The sequence below is a fragment of the Trachurus japonicus genome, chromosome 10 (assembly GCF_045865225.1).
Source record: "Trachurus japonicus isolate A0001 chromosome 10, Traja_1.0".
Classification (NCBI taxonomy): domain Eukaryota; kingdom Metazoa; phylum Chordata; class Actinopteri; order Carangiformes; family Carangidae; genus Trachurus; species Trachurus japonicus.
Window position 1 is genome coordinate 9,140,739 of NC_140916.1, and position 16,364 is coordinate 9,157,102.

Genomic DNA, 16,364 nt, shown 5'->3' on the forward strand with positions numbered 1-16,364 from the left:
GCATGAGGCTTTTAAACAAGTACATTTCTACACAGTCATTTAACAGCAGATATCTCAGCCGGCCGCCCACCCTGACTCTGGTGCTTCTTGAGGTTTCTGTCTCTTAAAACTAAGTTTTTCCTCAACACTGTGGCCAAGTGCTCGGTCAGGAGGGGAGCTGAGAGCTGTCGGCTCTGGGTAATCAGTGTTAGAAAGCGCACAGTCGAGATCTGCCCTGAGATCCCCTCTGTTGTGATTTGGTCCCATTGACTTCACTTTGTTTGTTTGTTTGTTTGTTTTATCTCTGCATGCGACGTCTTTGTTGGGGTCATGGTTTTTCATCGTGTGTTTTTTTTCTGTCTTTCTTTGCTGTCATCACTACGACTACTGCTGCTGCTGCTGCCACTAATACCACTGCTCTTACTTCATCATCTGCTGTCACGCTCGTGTGTAATGATGATAAATATATCAGAAACCTCAGTGTAGTCGACAAATCCAAGAACATATCAGTCCGGACACTGTTCCAACATCCTCTTGACACCATGGTGGTTCCCAGCGAGCTGCACTGTTTCATTTCAGCTCCTTGTGCTGTGATATAAAGTATTAATACACTTATTAAAAGAGTCAATGGTTGTGATAAAGTTGTGGGGGAGAAAATGTCTGTAACTGAAGCAGCAGATGTTTATTTTTAGGCTTTTAAACTTTATTCCCTCGGTTTATGGAGCAAAATTTTGAAATGTTTTTGCTATTTTGGAGGTTATTTTCTCAGATTTCTACAATCTCCCCAAAGAAAGGTGTTGTTTTCACAGCCTGTGCAGGTCTTCTCCTTATAAATAAACTGATTGTCATGCGTAAAATTGGTGTCAATGTTCCTTTAAACTCTAATTTTATGGTATATTGCTATCCAACAATAAATAAGTGACCTTACCGCTATAATTTCTTAAATTTCTCAATTAACACAGGACAACAAAATAATGAATAATGTTGTGATTATAGCCTATATTAAATCGTTTTTTTTAACCATTTGGATCAAATAATGTGGCTGAAAAAAGATAACATTCAATTTAATCAAACAAATTATGGATTAAGGATGACGTAATGGAATCAAATGAGTTAATAATAATATTTCATACTGACCTGACTGAGATGGAAAAGGACTGACCTTCACTCTGACCCTTATTCATAACACGCTGGCCACATGTTGTTATGAGGAGAACACAGAAGAGGTCTGGCTTTCCAGAAACTGTATGTAGGCTACAGTAAGCACATTTGTAATCCTGTAAAAACACAACTCAGCCGTGTGTTTCAAAAATACTTTGAGAATCACAGTGTTTCCCCTGTGGATTTCACAGTCATGAAGGGCGACCAGTCGACTGTGGTTTTTCAGCCTGAACAAGGAGTGAGACGGGCGGCAGCAGCAGCAGCAGCAGCAGCAGCAGCAGCAGTCGTGTTTTGACAGTAAATGACATGACGTGAAACTGCATTTAATGGGACAAAGGTATATTCCAGCTTGGACTGTGTTTTGTTTGGCGGCTGTGTTTTTTTTTTTTTTTTTCACTGACCTTGAGGCATGATTTGAGTGATATTCGCAGAGACAAAACTTGTTTCATGTCTCAAACAGAGCAGATTTCTGTTGACAGGGCTAATTGTTAAGTGTGTGGTTGCTGATCCCGAGGCCAGAGAACCACTTTTGGTTCTTCCACTAAAAATGTGTGTAACTTATTCACAACCACAGACTTTTTTTTTTTCTCTCTCTCTCTACATTGACACTGCTCCCTGGTCATACTGTACCCCATTGTGCACGGTTTCAATGTGCTCACATTTTCTAATAATAGAATATAAACTACTTGGCAAGCAGGACTGCATTTAAAGATTCCTCCTCCTTTGAAAAAGGGGCTGGGCTTTGCAAAAGGGAATTCTATGTTTCATTTTGAAGTTATTGGTCCAGTTCCAAGACCATCTAGCCTCCAATGATCAAAGGTCGAGTCAGAGAAAAGCCTGGCGGGAGGCTTATGCAAAAATGTCGTCTCCTTATTGCGAATCGGCCTGACGCGTTGGAAACCATCGGCGCTCGTTTAAATGTCAATATATCCAGATGCAGTTTGGCTCTGCTTGGTCAAGTTTGAAGTATGTGGATGGAGAAGAAGAAGAGGAAGACGAAGAAGAAGAAAAAAGGAAAAGCTTCTCGTTGGCATAAATAGATTTTGAAGGGTTTCAAAAGTTGCATTGATTAAATTCCTTGACCATGTACAAGGCTGATTTTTAACTTCCAGACCCTCTGCAGACCAAACACCTGCCAAAAGTGATGCACAAGTCAAAACTTTGGCAGCTTTCTTCACTTTGGCCTCGGAGCTTTAAAAGCTTTTATAATTGTTGTTGCCGGGGACGAATTTAATTCATATCATTGTGTGCAGGATTTCTTTTCTGTCATCGTTCTTGCACAGAGGAGAGATAGTAAGCAGCCCCACGGAGATGAAGGCAAGATGGAGGAACATAAAACATCCCGCAGTCATCTTAGCTTCTTCTCCCACTGCACCCCCTCTCCACCCTCCACTGTCTCCCCAGACAAGCGGGATCTTCAGCGCTGATCTATTATGTTAATGGTGAATCTCTGGGTCACACATCAAGCACTATGTTTCCACCTTTTAAAAGCAGGCCAGACGTCCACAATCCCCATGACGGAGCGGGGGGAACTTCTGGATCTGTTGGAGGTGACTACACCGGAGCAGAGTGAAGGGATGATGGCGGGGGGGAGGAGGAGGAGGAGGAGGAGGATGGAGGAGGTGGATGAGGATGAGGAGGAGGAGGGGGGGGGTTGATAGCATTGCAAGGAATTTAAACAAAAGTATTTTTTTCTCTCTCAAAGCTGCCATCTTTCAGTCTGACGGTTACTGTAAACATCATTCCAGCACACAGCATTATAAAGACATGCTACTCCACATTCCTTCGGCGCTTTTAAAAGATGGAAAAAATTGTCTAAAATATTCTGTGTTTACTGTGTCTGGAAAACGGAGCATTTACATCAAAGTGTGTCGTGTTTTAAGTGCTCAAAGGTTAGAAGAAGAAAGAAAAAAAAAAGGTTACAACTCAGATCCAGAGTCCTTGTGAAGTTTATACACTTGTGCGCGTTGTCACTTCTGCGCCACCGACTACAGCTGGAATTAACGTGCCTTTAGTTTTTTGACACGTACAAAGATAAATTATTGCTTCTTTTTTTTTCTTCCTTTGCCAGAAATACTTATGTATAATTATGCAACAATATCAAGTGTTTAAAAAAAGGGCACCAACTGTGAAATCTCACTTGCCCTTCCACTGAGATATAAAAAGCCTTCAGGGATGTTGCAACAGACCTTTCTCAATTTAAAAACCACTGACCTTAAAAGCAGTCTTCACGCTTTGGGTTTGTATATAAAAATGCATACCTTGGCAGTATGCGGAGAAGGGAATGTACTCTATGTCCAACCAAACGCTGCTACCTGCAGCATTTCTCTTTTAAGGCAGTGTGATGCTCAACGTCATCAAATTCCAGCCTGAACCAGGACATTAAAGGTTATTTTATACTTTTTTCTTTTTCTTGAACCACACAGTGCAATAATAAAAGACATATATAAATATATTTTTTTAAAATAAAGTCCTCATTTTATTAACAGAGGCCAAATAAAACTCATCACATTTTATTTACAAAGGGAGGCAATAAATATCTTAATAATAGTCATAAAATTATTTTTGCTTACATTTGTTTTAAAAAACAAACAAAAAAAAAAAATCATAAATGTGTCATGTTGTTAGTAGCGACTCATACAAAAACCTGCCTGCAGACAGGTGAATACATACTACTGGTGAGAAGAAGAAGAAGAGGCCGGAGTTGGTCGTCAGTGAGAGGAGGAGGAGGAGGAGGAGGAGGAGGAGGAGGAGGAGGAGGAGGAGGAGGAGGAGGAAGAGGAGGAGGAGGAGGAGGAATGGTAGAAGCACAGACTTTTTCCCTTTAGGATTCAGACACAAACTCTACCAACATGTTGCTGAAACAAAACAAAACAAAACAAAAAAGAAAGAGAAGAAAGAAACGCTCCCTGAATCCTAGACAAGTTGGGTCACCTGGGTTTTTAGAGGGGGGGTGGGGGTCATGTGGAGTTATGAATGATCAGCTACAGTGTTGGATCACTGAGCTGACAAAACAAACACAGGGCGAAAAGCATCTTTGAGACTTAAAGATAAAGAAAAGAGAGGAGGAAGAAGAAGAGGAAGAAGAAGAAGGAGAAGAGGTTGAAGCTCGGTGTCGACTGAAAGGTTCTTGAGATGAACTGAACCCAGACAGTCGGGAGACGACAGGTAAAGACAGACACGAGGAACAAGGAGGTAGAGGACGTCTTCATCACCCATCAGCCCCAAAACAAAACAAAACAAAACAAAAATCAGCTTATAGCTCAAAGACAAATCGAGAGGCGTCGCTCTCTGGAAGAACAACTGTGATGAAGAGCTGTTGGAAAAGGGAGACCAAAAAAAAAAAAAACAAGAAAAAGAAAAAGAAAAAGGGGGATTAACATTAACATCCATCGTTCACAATGAAGTGATGAAGAAGAAGAAGAAGAAGCTGGAAGACTCTGTGGAATTATGAATCACATCATCAGCTGTTATTTTTTTGTTTATATTGGATTTTTTTTTTTCTTTTTTTTGTGTGCGACTGTTTAAACAAGACTCTAAAGCCACGGCTGGTGCCTGACTAGTCAAAGCATGTCGTGTTTTAGCTGAATCACAAGCTGCATGGAAATGTCAAGGAAATCACACACACACACACACACACACACACGGTACTCAGAGGGTTCAGCGCATTCCTGGAGCCACGAGTGAAGCTGAGGTTGAGAGACATATGGAAAAAAAGTGAAAGAAAGAAAGAGAGAGGGAAAGAAAGAAAGAAAGAAAGAAAGAAAGAAAGAAAGAAAGAAAGAAAGAAAGAAAGAAAGAGAGAGACCTGTAAAATATTGCACTCAAAGCTACACAGTTATCCCGGCAGCACAGTGTCACCTGCGACTGCCACCTCTCTCCGCTCCGTCTCCATGGTGTCTGATTCCAGTGGAAAGTATGGGATCCGCGTTGTCAGGGGCAACACAAACAAAAACCGACAGGTATTCCAATAAATCTCTAGTTGGCTGATTTTTATAACATTGCGTCCGCTCCTTTTTTTTTTTTTTTTTTTGCTCCAGCCCCCACACTGTCAAAAAAAGAAAAAGTATGCCTTCAGCTTCGCAGTTCAGCAGCAGCAGCAGCAGCAGCCGAGGACGATGACGACGACGGCAGCAGCAGCGGCAGCGGCAGCGGCGGCGACGATGACGGTGGTGGTGGTGGCGGCGTCAGGAGCTCTTTCAGAAGTCCTTTAGTTTATCCAGTATAAATAACATGACAGACACGTTAGCACAATGACATCAACCCAGAAGAATCCAAGAGTTAGGAAATATTCAGTCATCCTGAAATACAAAAATAAAACATCTTTGACTTTTTTTTTGTTCTTTTTGTCTGTCTTTCTTTCTTTTACAGAAGTGAAGTCTTTAAGGTGATTCTTTTAAGACAAAGAAGCTTGAGATTTTCAGATACAGTTTGTTTGTTGTTGTAATTGTTTTCTTTTTCTTTCTTTCTTTTCCTCCCCATTTTTGAGGAAAACTTTTTTTTTCTTTTTTTTTTAGTGCTGTCCCATTGGTCCCATCATCAGTTCCTCTTGGGGTTGGGTTTTAACCGCCGAGCCCTTCGTGTCCGCTTAGTTACTGGGGTGAAACGAAACTCCTCCAGCAGGTCCACCCTGCCCTTTGGCTGGCGTTTCATGAAGTGGACTTCCTGTTGCCTCTGCGTGGTCCGCGAGCCTTTCTTGGGCCGCCCCCTCCTGTTGAAGCCCAGGTACCATCCTTTGTACTTGGCCGACACCAGAGCTGTGTAGTTGTTCTCCAGGAATTCCTCGACAAAGACGCACTCCTGCTTCCTTCCATCAGGCTGAGAGAGAGAGAGAGAGAGAGGAGTGTGGGGGTAAAACAGGTTGTTAATTAATTATTAACGAAGCAGCATGGTCTCTTGTTTAACTAACAGCCTGCCCTGGCTTATTTCCATTACATCAGCACGTTGTCGCTCAGAGAGGTTTGCTTTGCTGTTGGCGACTTTAGCATATTAGCTACATGATGGTATAAGTTTGTAACTTTGGAAAGGTTAGCTATACAATTAGGTAAACTGAACATCATCTAAGGATTAGATTAGTTTAGCTTGATCAATCCTAAATTAAATGAAACCTGAAAGTGGCCCATCACTTTACCTGCAAAGACCAAGGTTAACATTTTTGGCTACTAAACTTGTTCCTTATCCTGGTTAAAGAAGTTCTTTATCACTGGGCCAAATATCTTGCTACTGTTAGCACATGGTTAGCTTAGCACTTGCATAAAGACCAGTGGAACTAGCTATTGTAGTCTGACTCACTCTGAAGTTGTAGTTTTATAGGAGGGTTATAGTATATGCCAGACTACTGGTTGCTACTGGTCAAGGTAGTCGTTTCCTGCTGTTTCCAACCCTTATGCTAAGCTAAGTCAGCTACTTCCTGACTGTATAGCTACATAACTAGCAGATTAAGAAGTGGTATCAATATTATCATTTAGCTCTTAACATTAAAAAGTGAGGCCTGTTCCTCAAAATGCTAAGCGGTTACTTTAAGTTATATAAACATTAGATAGGCTATTCATTTGGTTTCACGTGTATTCATAAAAATTATTGTGCAAAGTTAATCAACTGCTTGGGAAATAAAATGATTTAATGTCAAATACTGATGGAGTAGCAGCTGTGCTTTGATATACTAAAAGTCTGAAATTAAAACTCTGGAAATATTGTTTATTATTTCAGTACTCTATGAGGACAGCTCTACTGTCAACTGCTTTCATTGGGTTGTTTCAGTAAGTTGCAGTTTGTGGATGATGCAGACAAACAGGACTCTGTTGCTATAGAAATAATAACTAATAAGCCAAATAATTTTGTCGAAAACTCACTTTAAACATCTTGTTTCCAACACCAGAAAATTAAACTACTTCTGTCCAAATGTCTGTGATTTACAGCTCAATTTATTTTCTATCATGATTCAAGTTGCAAACCAACGACAATCAATAATTTCAAAGTCATTTTATCTTGTTTTTGTTACTAAATAATCCTGCAGTGTTTTTTTTTTTTTTTTTTTAACAAATGAGGCCCCTGCAACTAAAACTCAAAATGCATGCTCCTAACAGATGACCATGATGAGAGAGTGAAAACTTGTGTGAATTGCTGCAGCCCCACCAACGCTGACAGCATGAGTTATTAATGCGAGAAACTCACACGTGTGCCTCTGCAGAACAGTGTGCGTTTTCAAAATATTAACTTGTTTTCCATATCGACGCCGAACGTCCACAGAGTCACATGCAGTCACATCCTGCGCTTGTGGCCACCTGGTGTGACTAAGTGATATAATTGCAATGGCATTCCTCCTAAGTGACCATTAGTCTCTCAATGCATTGTGGTGATTGCAGTCCGTAATTGACTGATCGAGTGTCAAAGGAGTAGGCCGATTACGTAATGGAAGAATGGCTGTGAGTTATCAAAGGGGTTTTGTTAGGGTGTACAAAAACAGCAGGAGAAAGCAGATCTGACGCTGCGTTCAATTCAGCTTGGAATTAAGAGCTCCCTTTAAATATTTATTTGATATTAAGAAAATGATAGTCTGGTCTCGTCAGTTTAAGTATCGAACTTCTACCTCAAACCTCTGTCTTTTTTTCCTTTTTATAATAACAAAAAAAAAACAACGCTCACCCTTCCAACTATTTTGCCTTTCTCCGTCATGCAGATGTAATGCTCGCTCTCTTTTCCTTTTATTCGGATGTGGCTCCCGAAAGTTTCTGTCTCCACCACAAGAAGAGCTGGAGAAAAAAAAGGAAAGAAAAAGTAGACTGTTAATGGCACGTAGTATAAATCTTTTCACTCACGTAAATATGGTTTAAGGATGTCCATACATTTAAACAAAACTGAACAGAAATTCCCAACATGGTCAAGATCTAAAAAAAAATTACCGGTATGTAACTGAATTTCCAGTAGTGGGAAAAAGCTTTTAAACGGAATTAACCCAGAACTTCTTAAAGAAACCTTAAGATATTTAACATAAGTACATTGTGCTAAATGAAACTGTTCATTATTTCATATGATATTTCATGAATACATTGCCAAATTTCATCATTCACCAACAAAACGCTGTCACCCACCAGTATTATTTGTACCAGACATCAAATCCCCTCTAATTCCATGAAGGATTATGGGAAATAATTGATTTTCTTAATTGAAAATCAACAGATTGACACTTGAATGTGGCAAAATATGATGTTTTAGTCAGTTTTCTTCATTAAAAGAATAAAAAATAGTTTAATTCTGGGTCGCCAGAGCAAGTAAAGAAGTCTAACATCATTTCATTTCAAGATATCATATTATAAATACACCAAATTAACATCAACCACCATCACTTTGTCCTGACACAGCAGTAATCCACTCTAAAGACATATCCCGGCGGCTCTTCTTATCCGCCCCCCCCTGTCCTCCCCTCTCCTCCCCGACCTGAACGTTAACCCCTGCGAGGTCACCTTTGTCTCTGCTCGCCCCTCGACCAGCAAAGAGATCTGCCAAACATTTGTGGAGCGGTTATGTGCCCCTCAGGATTAGGTTTCAAGTTCCCTTTAGTCTGTGCTCACTCAATCAAAAAGTTAAGATGATCCATTTGTTTAACACACAGGGCCATTCAGTAGCGCTCAAGGGAGCAGGGGAAGAATAGACCAAGGGGATGGGACGGGCTCGGGGGCAAGAAGTAACTCCCCTCCTCCTCCTCCTCCTCCTCCTCCTCCCCCCACAGACAACCCTCAAATCCAACCATGGGAGGAAAGTGAAGAGGAAACCTGTCTTAAAGGTGAAGCCGAGGGAAGAGTGGAGTTATTTCTTTCCCTTTCTGCAAAAAAAAGCCAAACACATTTATCGCTAGAAAGATCTGTCCGAACTTTTTGTTTTTCTGTGGACCTCAAGATGGAAACTCGTCCAACGGGCTCATGAAGTGACTGATGTTTTAAAAAGATAATTATACTCTCCAAGTCAAATCAGGAGTTGTATGACAAAACTTTGGCCTTTTTCACTCTGAGTGGTTTTGTTTTTTGCAGAAAAGGCCCAAAAGATTCTACCTCAGGTATGAAGCTTCCACGCAGAGCATCTGATAAAACTCTCCCTCTGTCCATGACCCTGCATGGACCAGAAAACCCCATCTCCTCTTCTCTTCAGACTTAAAACCACTGATGGTTTGATCTTTGACAACCAACCAGTCTGGCAGCTGCAGGCTTCAGCAAAAAAAACTTAATTAAATCCTTGAGTCACTGCTCCATTCAAACACAAACACTAAGAAGAACCACGCTGTCATCAATACCGCTAACAAGTGGCATTTAGTTTACAAAGGAGGGAATGTGGTGGCTTTTTATTTACAGTGTGAAGCACTTGAAAACCATAATCCACATAATCCTTGACCTTAAAAAAAATACGTAAATGGATGAAGACTGCTCTTTGATAATCTCTTGGAAGACGTTTGAGTGCAGGGATCTTAAAGGGTTGGTCTGTGGTGACGATGAAATATCATTAAAAATGGGAATTTATGTGATAAAAACACAAAACTGAAGCTAAAAATAATCAGAGCAACTTCTGGATATCTTTTAAATTGACCACAGACAAGATGTCCACTTTTTTAACACACACTTAAGTTTAATTTAATTTATAAAACTCAATATCTCAGTGTTTTTCCTTTATGTGCATTGGTGCAACGTGAACAGTGTGGGGCTGTGAAGGGGGGGGGGGGGGTATTTATCGACCTCATTGTGGGGTCACCTGTCAGAAACACTGAAAACAACTTTTATGTCTTTAAAAGCCTCTGCTGTGACCCACCGTCAGCTCTAAGTGGACAACAGGCATCAGACACGACGGATTGTTCTGGAAAAGGATTGTTCTAGTCTCTTAAAAATAATGAATATGCGATGCTAATACCCTAAGAAGAATTACAATGCCCCACCCCCCCTCACTTTAGCTGCACAGATATGGACTTGAGGAGATAAATTTTCCTCTGCGCTCGTTTTTTTCAAGGGACTTCCTCGTGGAGCTGCAGTGAATGAGTGGATTAGAGCGAGGAGAGCGTTATTAGTGAGTGCAAAGGAGTTCACAGGTGCCAGGTACTGCAGCTGGATGGGGAGGAGGAGGAGGAGGAGGAGGAAGAGGAGACGGGAGGAGGGGCGGAGGGTGGAATTGGCAAGGCCTCATGGGAAAAATTGGATCTGCTTCCACTCAAGCTCTAACAAGCAGTGAGGAAACTTCGCCTCGGCGCATCTGTGACTGAACACACTCACTCAGAGGCATTCAAGAGCAGCAATTTTAGAGCTGTGAGTCAGCTGTTAGAAGCAAAATATCTGCAGGAGATCACAACACAAAGTGTTTTTTTTGTTTTTTCCCCCTTCTCGTGTCTGTGCCACTACATCAAAGACGGCGTCGGTGACCATCGGTTTACTCATCTGCCACATCTAAATTCAACAAATACTTTGCGTTATCTTCATGCTTCGTGCTTGATATTTGGTTCCCACTGGTGAGACTGTACCAATTCATAATTACTATGGTGGCAGATATGTGGCATTAAAAGACAATAACCAATGTGAGATTGATCCAGATTTGTCTGGACAGTCACAGTCCTGTTTGTCAGGATCAATAAGGTTGAGTAATACCACGATCTTACAAGCTCATAACCCCAAAACTCCACAAAAAAAAAAAGCCACAAGTGAAGTATTTGGTCCATATTTGTTATTCTGACAAAACAAAATTTCACATTGCAGGGCCTATAAATCTATCAGGATGAAAAAAAATAGACTTGCTCTGGATACGCTAAACGCTGCAGTAAACATCCACTGCAAGCTCAGCAATTTCCACACATCTGCATCTTCCCCAACCAGTAGTTGGTGGCTTCCATAAGTCACCATCCACTCCTGCCCAAGCCAAACACACAGAGCATGGAAAACCACCTCCAAACAAAGAGGTAGTAAACAGAGTAAAAACCTTCGAGGGAAGCACCAGGCGCTCGGGCCGGCAGCTGGTGGAGACTCCTCATCCTGTTTTTTTTTGACAAGACTAATAGCTAAAGTGTCAGGTGAGATGCACAGGAGTTCTCCCATACCATACTTGCCCCCATCATCTCCGTTGGCGTTGATCTTCTTCCCCAAGATCTGGACGTGCTTCCCCGTGGTCCTGCTGTACAGCTGGTAGATCCGGACCTGCTTCCGGCTCAGGTCGTCCGGGTTCCTCGTGTGGTTCTCGATGTAAAACCTGAAATCAGCAGGACTCTGTTGGGATTCCTGCACGGAGGCGTGAGACGGGAGGAAGCAGAGAGAGAGAGAGAGAGAGAGACAGAAGAGTGAGAGATTGTCAGGACACAGGTGTTGATAGTAATGTGTGCTGTTGCTTTTATGGGGTTGTGTCAAAAAAATTGCGCTTCAGGGGCTAAAAACCCAAGACAACAACCTGGAAATTACGACCGTGGCATTTTAGTGTTTCTTTCCTCTTTTTTTTTGCAACGAACTGGCACTTTATATTTTATTTTATGTGCGTTGCATTTACAAGCTCCCAGATCTCCAACACAAAGATGTGTTAATGAAGCATAAATCCCCAACAGAACAAGTGTAAAGTCTCCGGGTGCAGCCTTCTTCTGTTGCTTTCTATAAGAGAGGCAGCAGTATGGTATATATACTATGCGCCTCGGGCGATATTGAGAAACCTCTGCTCCCATTTCCACAAGCAAGCAAGCCACTAGCAATTATACACCTGAAGCATCCAGACCTGTTGCACTATCATCAAACAAATATCTGCCTGCAGGCGAAGCAGGGTCCATAAATTAGGAAACGCAGCAGGCGGAAGTCGAGACCAGAGATGGCATGAGGCACCTTGGCTTGAGCCACAAAAAAAAATGACTTGCGTTGAGGGAATTCTTTAATTAAACTTCATCAGCCTGCCTTTCTGAAACGAGTCTCCTTTAAACCTGACGTCAAAACCGGCGCTGCAAATCGTGGATTTCATCGGCATGTCAGAAAAGCAACCATGTGTGTGTGTGTGGGGGGGGGAAACGTATACTTTCAGAAGCCTTGGAATCTCAGTTCACGCCAAGATCCCATTTCCCCAGCTGTATGGTGTGGTAATTGCACAGTAATGGCTTTTTATGTGGCTGCTCTCAGGTGGCTAATTATATACACATTACATACCCCGAGTCCTTGTTATTCTAACTTCACCAAATTAATGACATGTAGCGAACATGATGGGAAATTGTGGCAACAGTAGAAGAAAACTTCATCTCAAAGAGGGGAAAAATAAACTTTTTTTGCAAAAAAAAAAAAGAACCTGACGCTAAACCCTGACGTACGGCTCCTCTGAACCAGGTGTCAGTCATACAAGCTGTGACCCAGTTCAGGTACCAAACACGAAACGCTGTCCTGTATGCATCCAAACTGCTGCGTCCTTCAAGCATCGACTCGTCAAAACGCCCCAATAGATTGTCAAGATACAGCGTTAGGCAGCAATTTTGCTGGATTAGGAAAGACTTGTTGCCTTGTTAGATGACGTATTCGGTCTAGAAATGTGGACCTCGGAGGATCCAGCCCCTGAACTGGGACACACAGCTTCTGTATCTTGACATTTAGGAAACACACCCCGTAATGTTACTTTTGGCAGCGGGGCAGTGTAGAAAATGAGGGGCTGGATATCAAAATGCATTAACTACTGATGCAACAAATTCACAGTGTTAACATCAAGGCATCACAACCTGCTGGGAGCTTGACTCCACCTGCTTTAATGGTATTTTATTATTTGAGAAATCGACTTTCAGCCCAATATTTCATGAGTTTAGAAGAATATGAGCTTCTCTTTTTCTTTTTAAATGGTGTCAAAATCAACTGCGGCCTGTTGGCTCAAGTTTTCCTCCCATGGTTCCTCCAGTACCGTCGCTCTGCATCAAACAACCACACAGCCATAACAAGCGTGTTTTTCCACTACAACACATTACGACAACAAAATGCATCAAGCCTAGACCTCTCTGGAGCACTATTGTCGCCCCCTCAACAATTTTGTCAATCCCAAACTCAACCAGGACCAGGATTGAACCGAGAGATAGACCGTTTACTGCACGACGAGGCACGTTCGAGTCGAGATCAGAGGGCTGATAGCTCGCTGCAATTGATGTAACTCTAGACGAGCGTTGTCGTGTCCAACACAGACGTCTGTGACATATTTGTTTGCTGCACAGTCTGAGTTTGGTGTTGAGATTGGAGCAGCCCCACAACAAAAAAAAACTGGAGATGTTACTCCAGCAGAAAGAAGCTGCATCGCTGCTCCACAGTTCAACATGTGTGCAACAGCAGTGTGTGTTCACCCCAAACAGAAATTATGCGTCCACTTAAAAAAGTCAAACACTGGCATCATCATGTTGTCAGTTCGCTCAAAACGAACCTCAAAGCTGACGAGCAAACACACACATACACACATACACACACACAACAAAACAAAACAAGGCCTCACTGGGCTGCTGAGGGATTTATCCCAAATCTCTCCCATCTCTAAACAAACATAAAAGTGTGTTTGGTAGACAGTTGCATTTTGCGTCGAGGGGGGAGAAGGCAAGCCTAAGCACATGGTTGAGGTGAGCGCACAAGCGACAAAAAGTTTTTTATCACGCCGTCTCCTCTCTTCAAAGACATAGCATGAAAACGGATACGGCTGCAACTTCAAAAACGTCTGGTGCTCGTCTTCACCGAGGAAGCTCAGTCGTCGCATCCATCTAAGATACACCTTTTTATCTGCTTGACACGACACACACACACACACACACACACACAAGCAAGACGGATGGTCAGACAAACACACAAATTGGGGAAACGCGCACATGTTGGCAGGGGGATTCACAGTTAACATCCAAACTGTGGTTACTTCCTTTTTGTGTTTTTGTCCTAGTGAAAATCACAACCACAGAGATGGGAGCTGACAGGCAGATAAAGGGCAGTTCCTGCTTTTATGTTTAGCTGGATTACACTGCATTATGCAAAAAGCCTTTATCTATAATAATAATAAAACCACCAGAAACAAAAACAAATCACATATTATAATGAGCAACAACAGGAAATACCACCTCATACATATTGTGCGTGAGCTTCGCCCTGTCGTACATGTGAGGAGTGGTCAGTCGACTTGACACTATAGCTTTGTTTGTGCCAGCTCTGTTGGAATAATCCGAGCACGTATAGACTTATATAACTTTTCAACATTTGGGATTTTTTTTTGTAATTCTTATTTGTCTCTGAAATTACATTTAATTCTGGGGAATCCCATAGATGCACTTGAGTTTGTGTTGAGGCTGAGGCCTGTTATTTCAGTTGCGCAACTTGATCAAATGTATTTTTATTTTTATTTTTTTATTTTTACAGAGTTCACACAGAGTTTTATTTGGCTCAAAAAAAAAAGTCAAACCCCAAACTCCCCATCTTGGTATGATTCAGTGTTCTCTGACAACAAAAAAAATAAAACAATCTTATTTTGTGACCTGTTAAAGACATAATTACATAAAAACTACTACAATTAAAATGTTACCAACTGTGAGAGACAAATAGCTGAGGAATGACGCCTTAACAACATCTCAGATCATAACGCAGGGGATTAATTTAAAAACAACAACAAGCACGTGCAGCTATAATATTATGATCCCACCACGTCATCATCATCATCATCATCATCATAAGCCGGTCAGATAGTATATGTAGCTTTATGGGAGAAGGAGCGTGCATGCTCTCCCTGCATCTTCTCGCTCAGTCAATTAGGTGAGTGGATGCCTGCAAATCATTACTGTTCAAAGTGAGACGCAACTAATAAAAAAAAAAAAACACTGAGGCAACAAGCGCCAAACGAGCCCATCTGTTCAAAGCAAAAACTCCTCACCCCGGGGATCAGAATATCTGTTACACAACTCTGCTGTAAAACACTGAAGCTGCTACTTCAACTCTGCAGAAGACTTTTATTTTTTTATTTTTGTCTCTGTTTATTTGTTGATATCTGGAGATGAACCCGGGTACCAAACAGCAGATTGTCGTTTTTTTTATTATTATTATGATGACAAATATTATTATCTTTCTTTATCATTATGCTTCTTCTTGATCTTTATCACAACGTGGTGTTAGTCTGTCTGCATTAGTAATTTTATTGGAAGCTCATTGCGATAATTAGACTCTATTTTTATTTCCTGTATCATGTCTCAGCAACGCCGCTGTATGATTAATGCTGGGAGCTGTCCTCTCTAACTAACAGTCTGATTACACCCAAAGTAGTTTTAAAAAAAAATGATATGTTGTTTAACAGTGGTTTTCTGACTCTTTGCACTCATTTTCAATTATTTCTGGTTTGTATTTTCGGGGTAAAAAAGCAAGGAGCGACTTTTTCTTTCCTCAGGAGCTGAATTTAAGTGGATTTAATTAAACCAACTAAGCAGTTTAAAAAACTTTAAGGGGACCACCCTGAAAATAACCTGTAGCTTTAACATCATCAGCGTGAAAAGCTGCACACACAGACATGCAAAACACATTTACACACATATAAAAAAAAACAAGTTGAATGAAGGCGTAAACATACCTGTAGCTGGAAATAGAGCACCAGAAAATGTAAACACCTAAGTGGAGAGAGAAGACGAGAAGAAGAGAGGAGGGGAGTGAATCACACAGGCAATTACATGAAGTATAAAGCAGCCTGTTACCTGAATGACAGCAATGCGCAAATATGAAGCTTTTAGCGACTTCTATTGGTAAGAATGCACGAAGGTTTAATGTGCAAAGCGAAAAAAAGGAAGAAACGGAGATGTGGGACACTTACAGGTATATGAACCTCGAAGGAAGCAGAGACATCTTGACTTGCAGAAATACACCTGAAATACACCTGCTTCCACAGATTTAGGGCCCCGGGAAAGGTTGGCGAGATCGCCCCCCTCTCTCTCTCTCTCTCTTTCCCTCTCTCTCTCTCTCACTCTCTCGCTTTCGCTCCCCTCGCGCGTCCTTTACGCACACACCTCCGGGGGTAAGTAGGAGACTGAATCCCAGTATGAGGGTAGATCGCCGGAGAGCAGTGGCAGAGTCACGGAGTGCAACATTTAGGTGCTTCCTTGTTGGGGGGGTAGTGCGCGCGTGCGCGTGTGTATATGTGTGTCTGTCTGTGTTTGAATTATCCAGAAGATTATTTCTTTCTCTCGGCTCAGTCTCCTCGGATCCGCGAAATCCCGCAACGTCTCCGTAAATCGGTGCCAAGCGCGCAAA

General features: G+C 41.7%; 1 protein-coding gene and 1 long non-coding RNA gene across 2 annotated transcripts; one reads left to right on the top strand and one right to left on the bottom strand.

Annotated features, from left to right (window-relative positions):
* The first annotated feature begins 3,720 nt into the window (after positions 1–3,720).
* LOC146979365 (uncharacterized) lies at positions 3,721–4,564 on the top strand. Its single transcript, XR_015036867.1, has 3 exons — positions 3,721–3,843; positions 3,925–3,994; positions 4,034–4,564. It is a non-coding gene; the product is annotated as an uncharacterized LOC146979365 (long non-coding RNA).
* A 94-nt stretch (positions 4,565–4,658) lies between these two features.
* fgf24 (fibroblast growth factor 24) lies at positions 4,659–16,054 on the bottom strand. The gene is made up of 5 exons (XM_085789208.1): positions 15,928–16,054; positions 15,691–15,727; positions 11,207–11,384; positions 7,786–7,892; positions 4,659–5,958 (listed from the first exon to the last, which is right to left on the bottom strand). The coding sequence occupies exons 1-5, from the start codon at positions 15,957–15,959 to the stop codon at positions 5,680–5,682; spliced, it is 633 nt and encodes a 210-aa protein (XP_085645334.1). The 5' UTR covers positions 15,960–16,054; the 3' UTR covers positions 4,659–5,679.
* Positions 16,055–16,364: the final 310 nt, after the last annotated feature.

Coding starts and splice junctions, on each gene's coding strand:
- fgf24 (XM_085789208.1), bottom strand. CDS start 15,959: ATGTCTCTGCTTCCTTCGAGGTTCATATACCT. Junction 11,385..15,690: donor TGCTCTATTTCCAGCTACAG/GTATGTTTACGC, acceptor GCCTCCGTGCAG/GAATCCCAACAGAGTCCTGC. Junction 7,893..11,206: donor AGATGATGGGGGCAAGTATG/GTATGGGAGAAC, acceptor TTTTTTCTCCAG/CTCTTCTTGTGGTGGAGACA.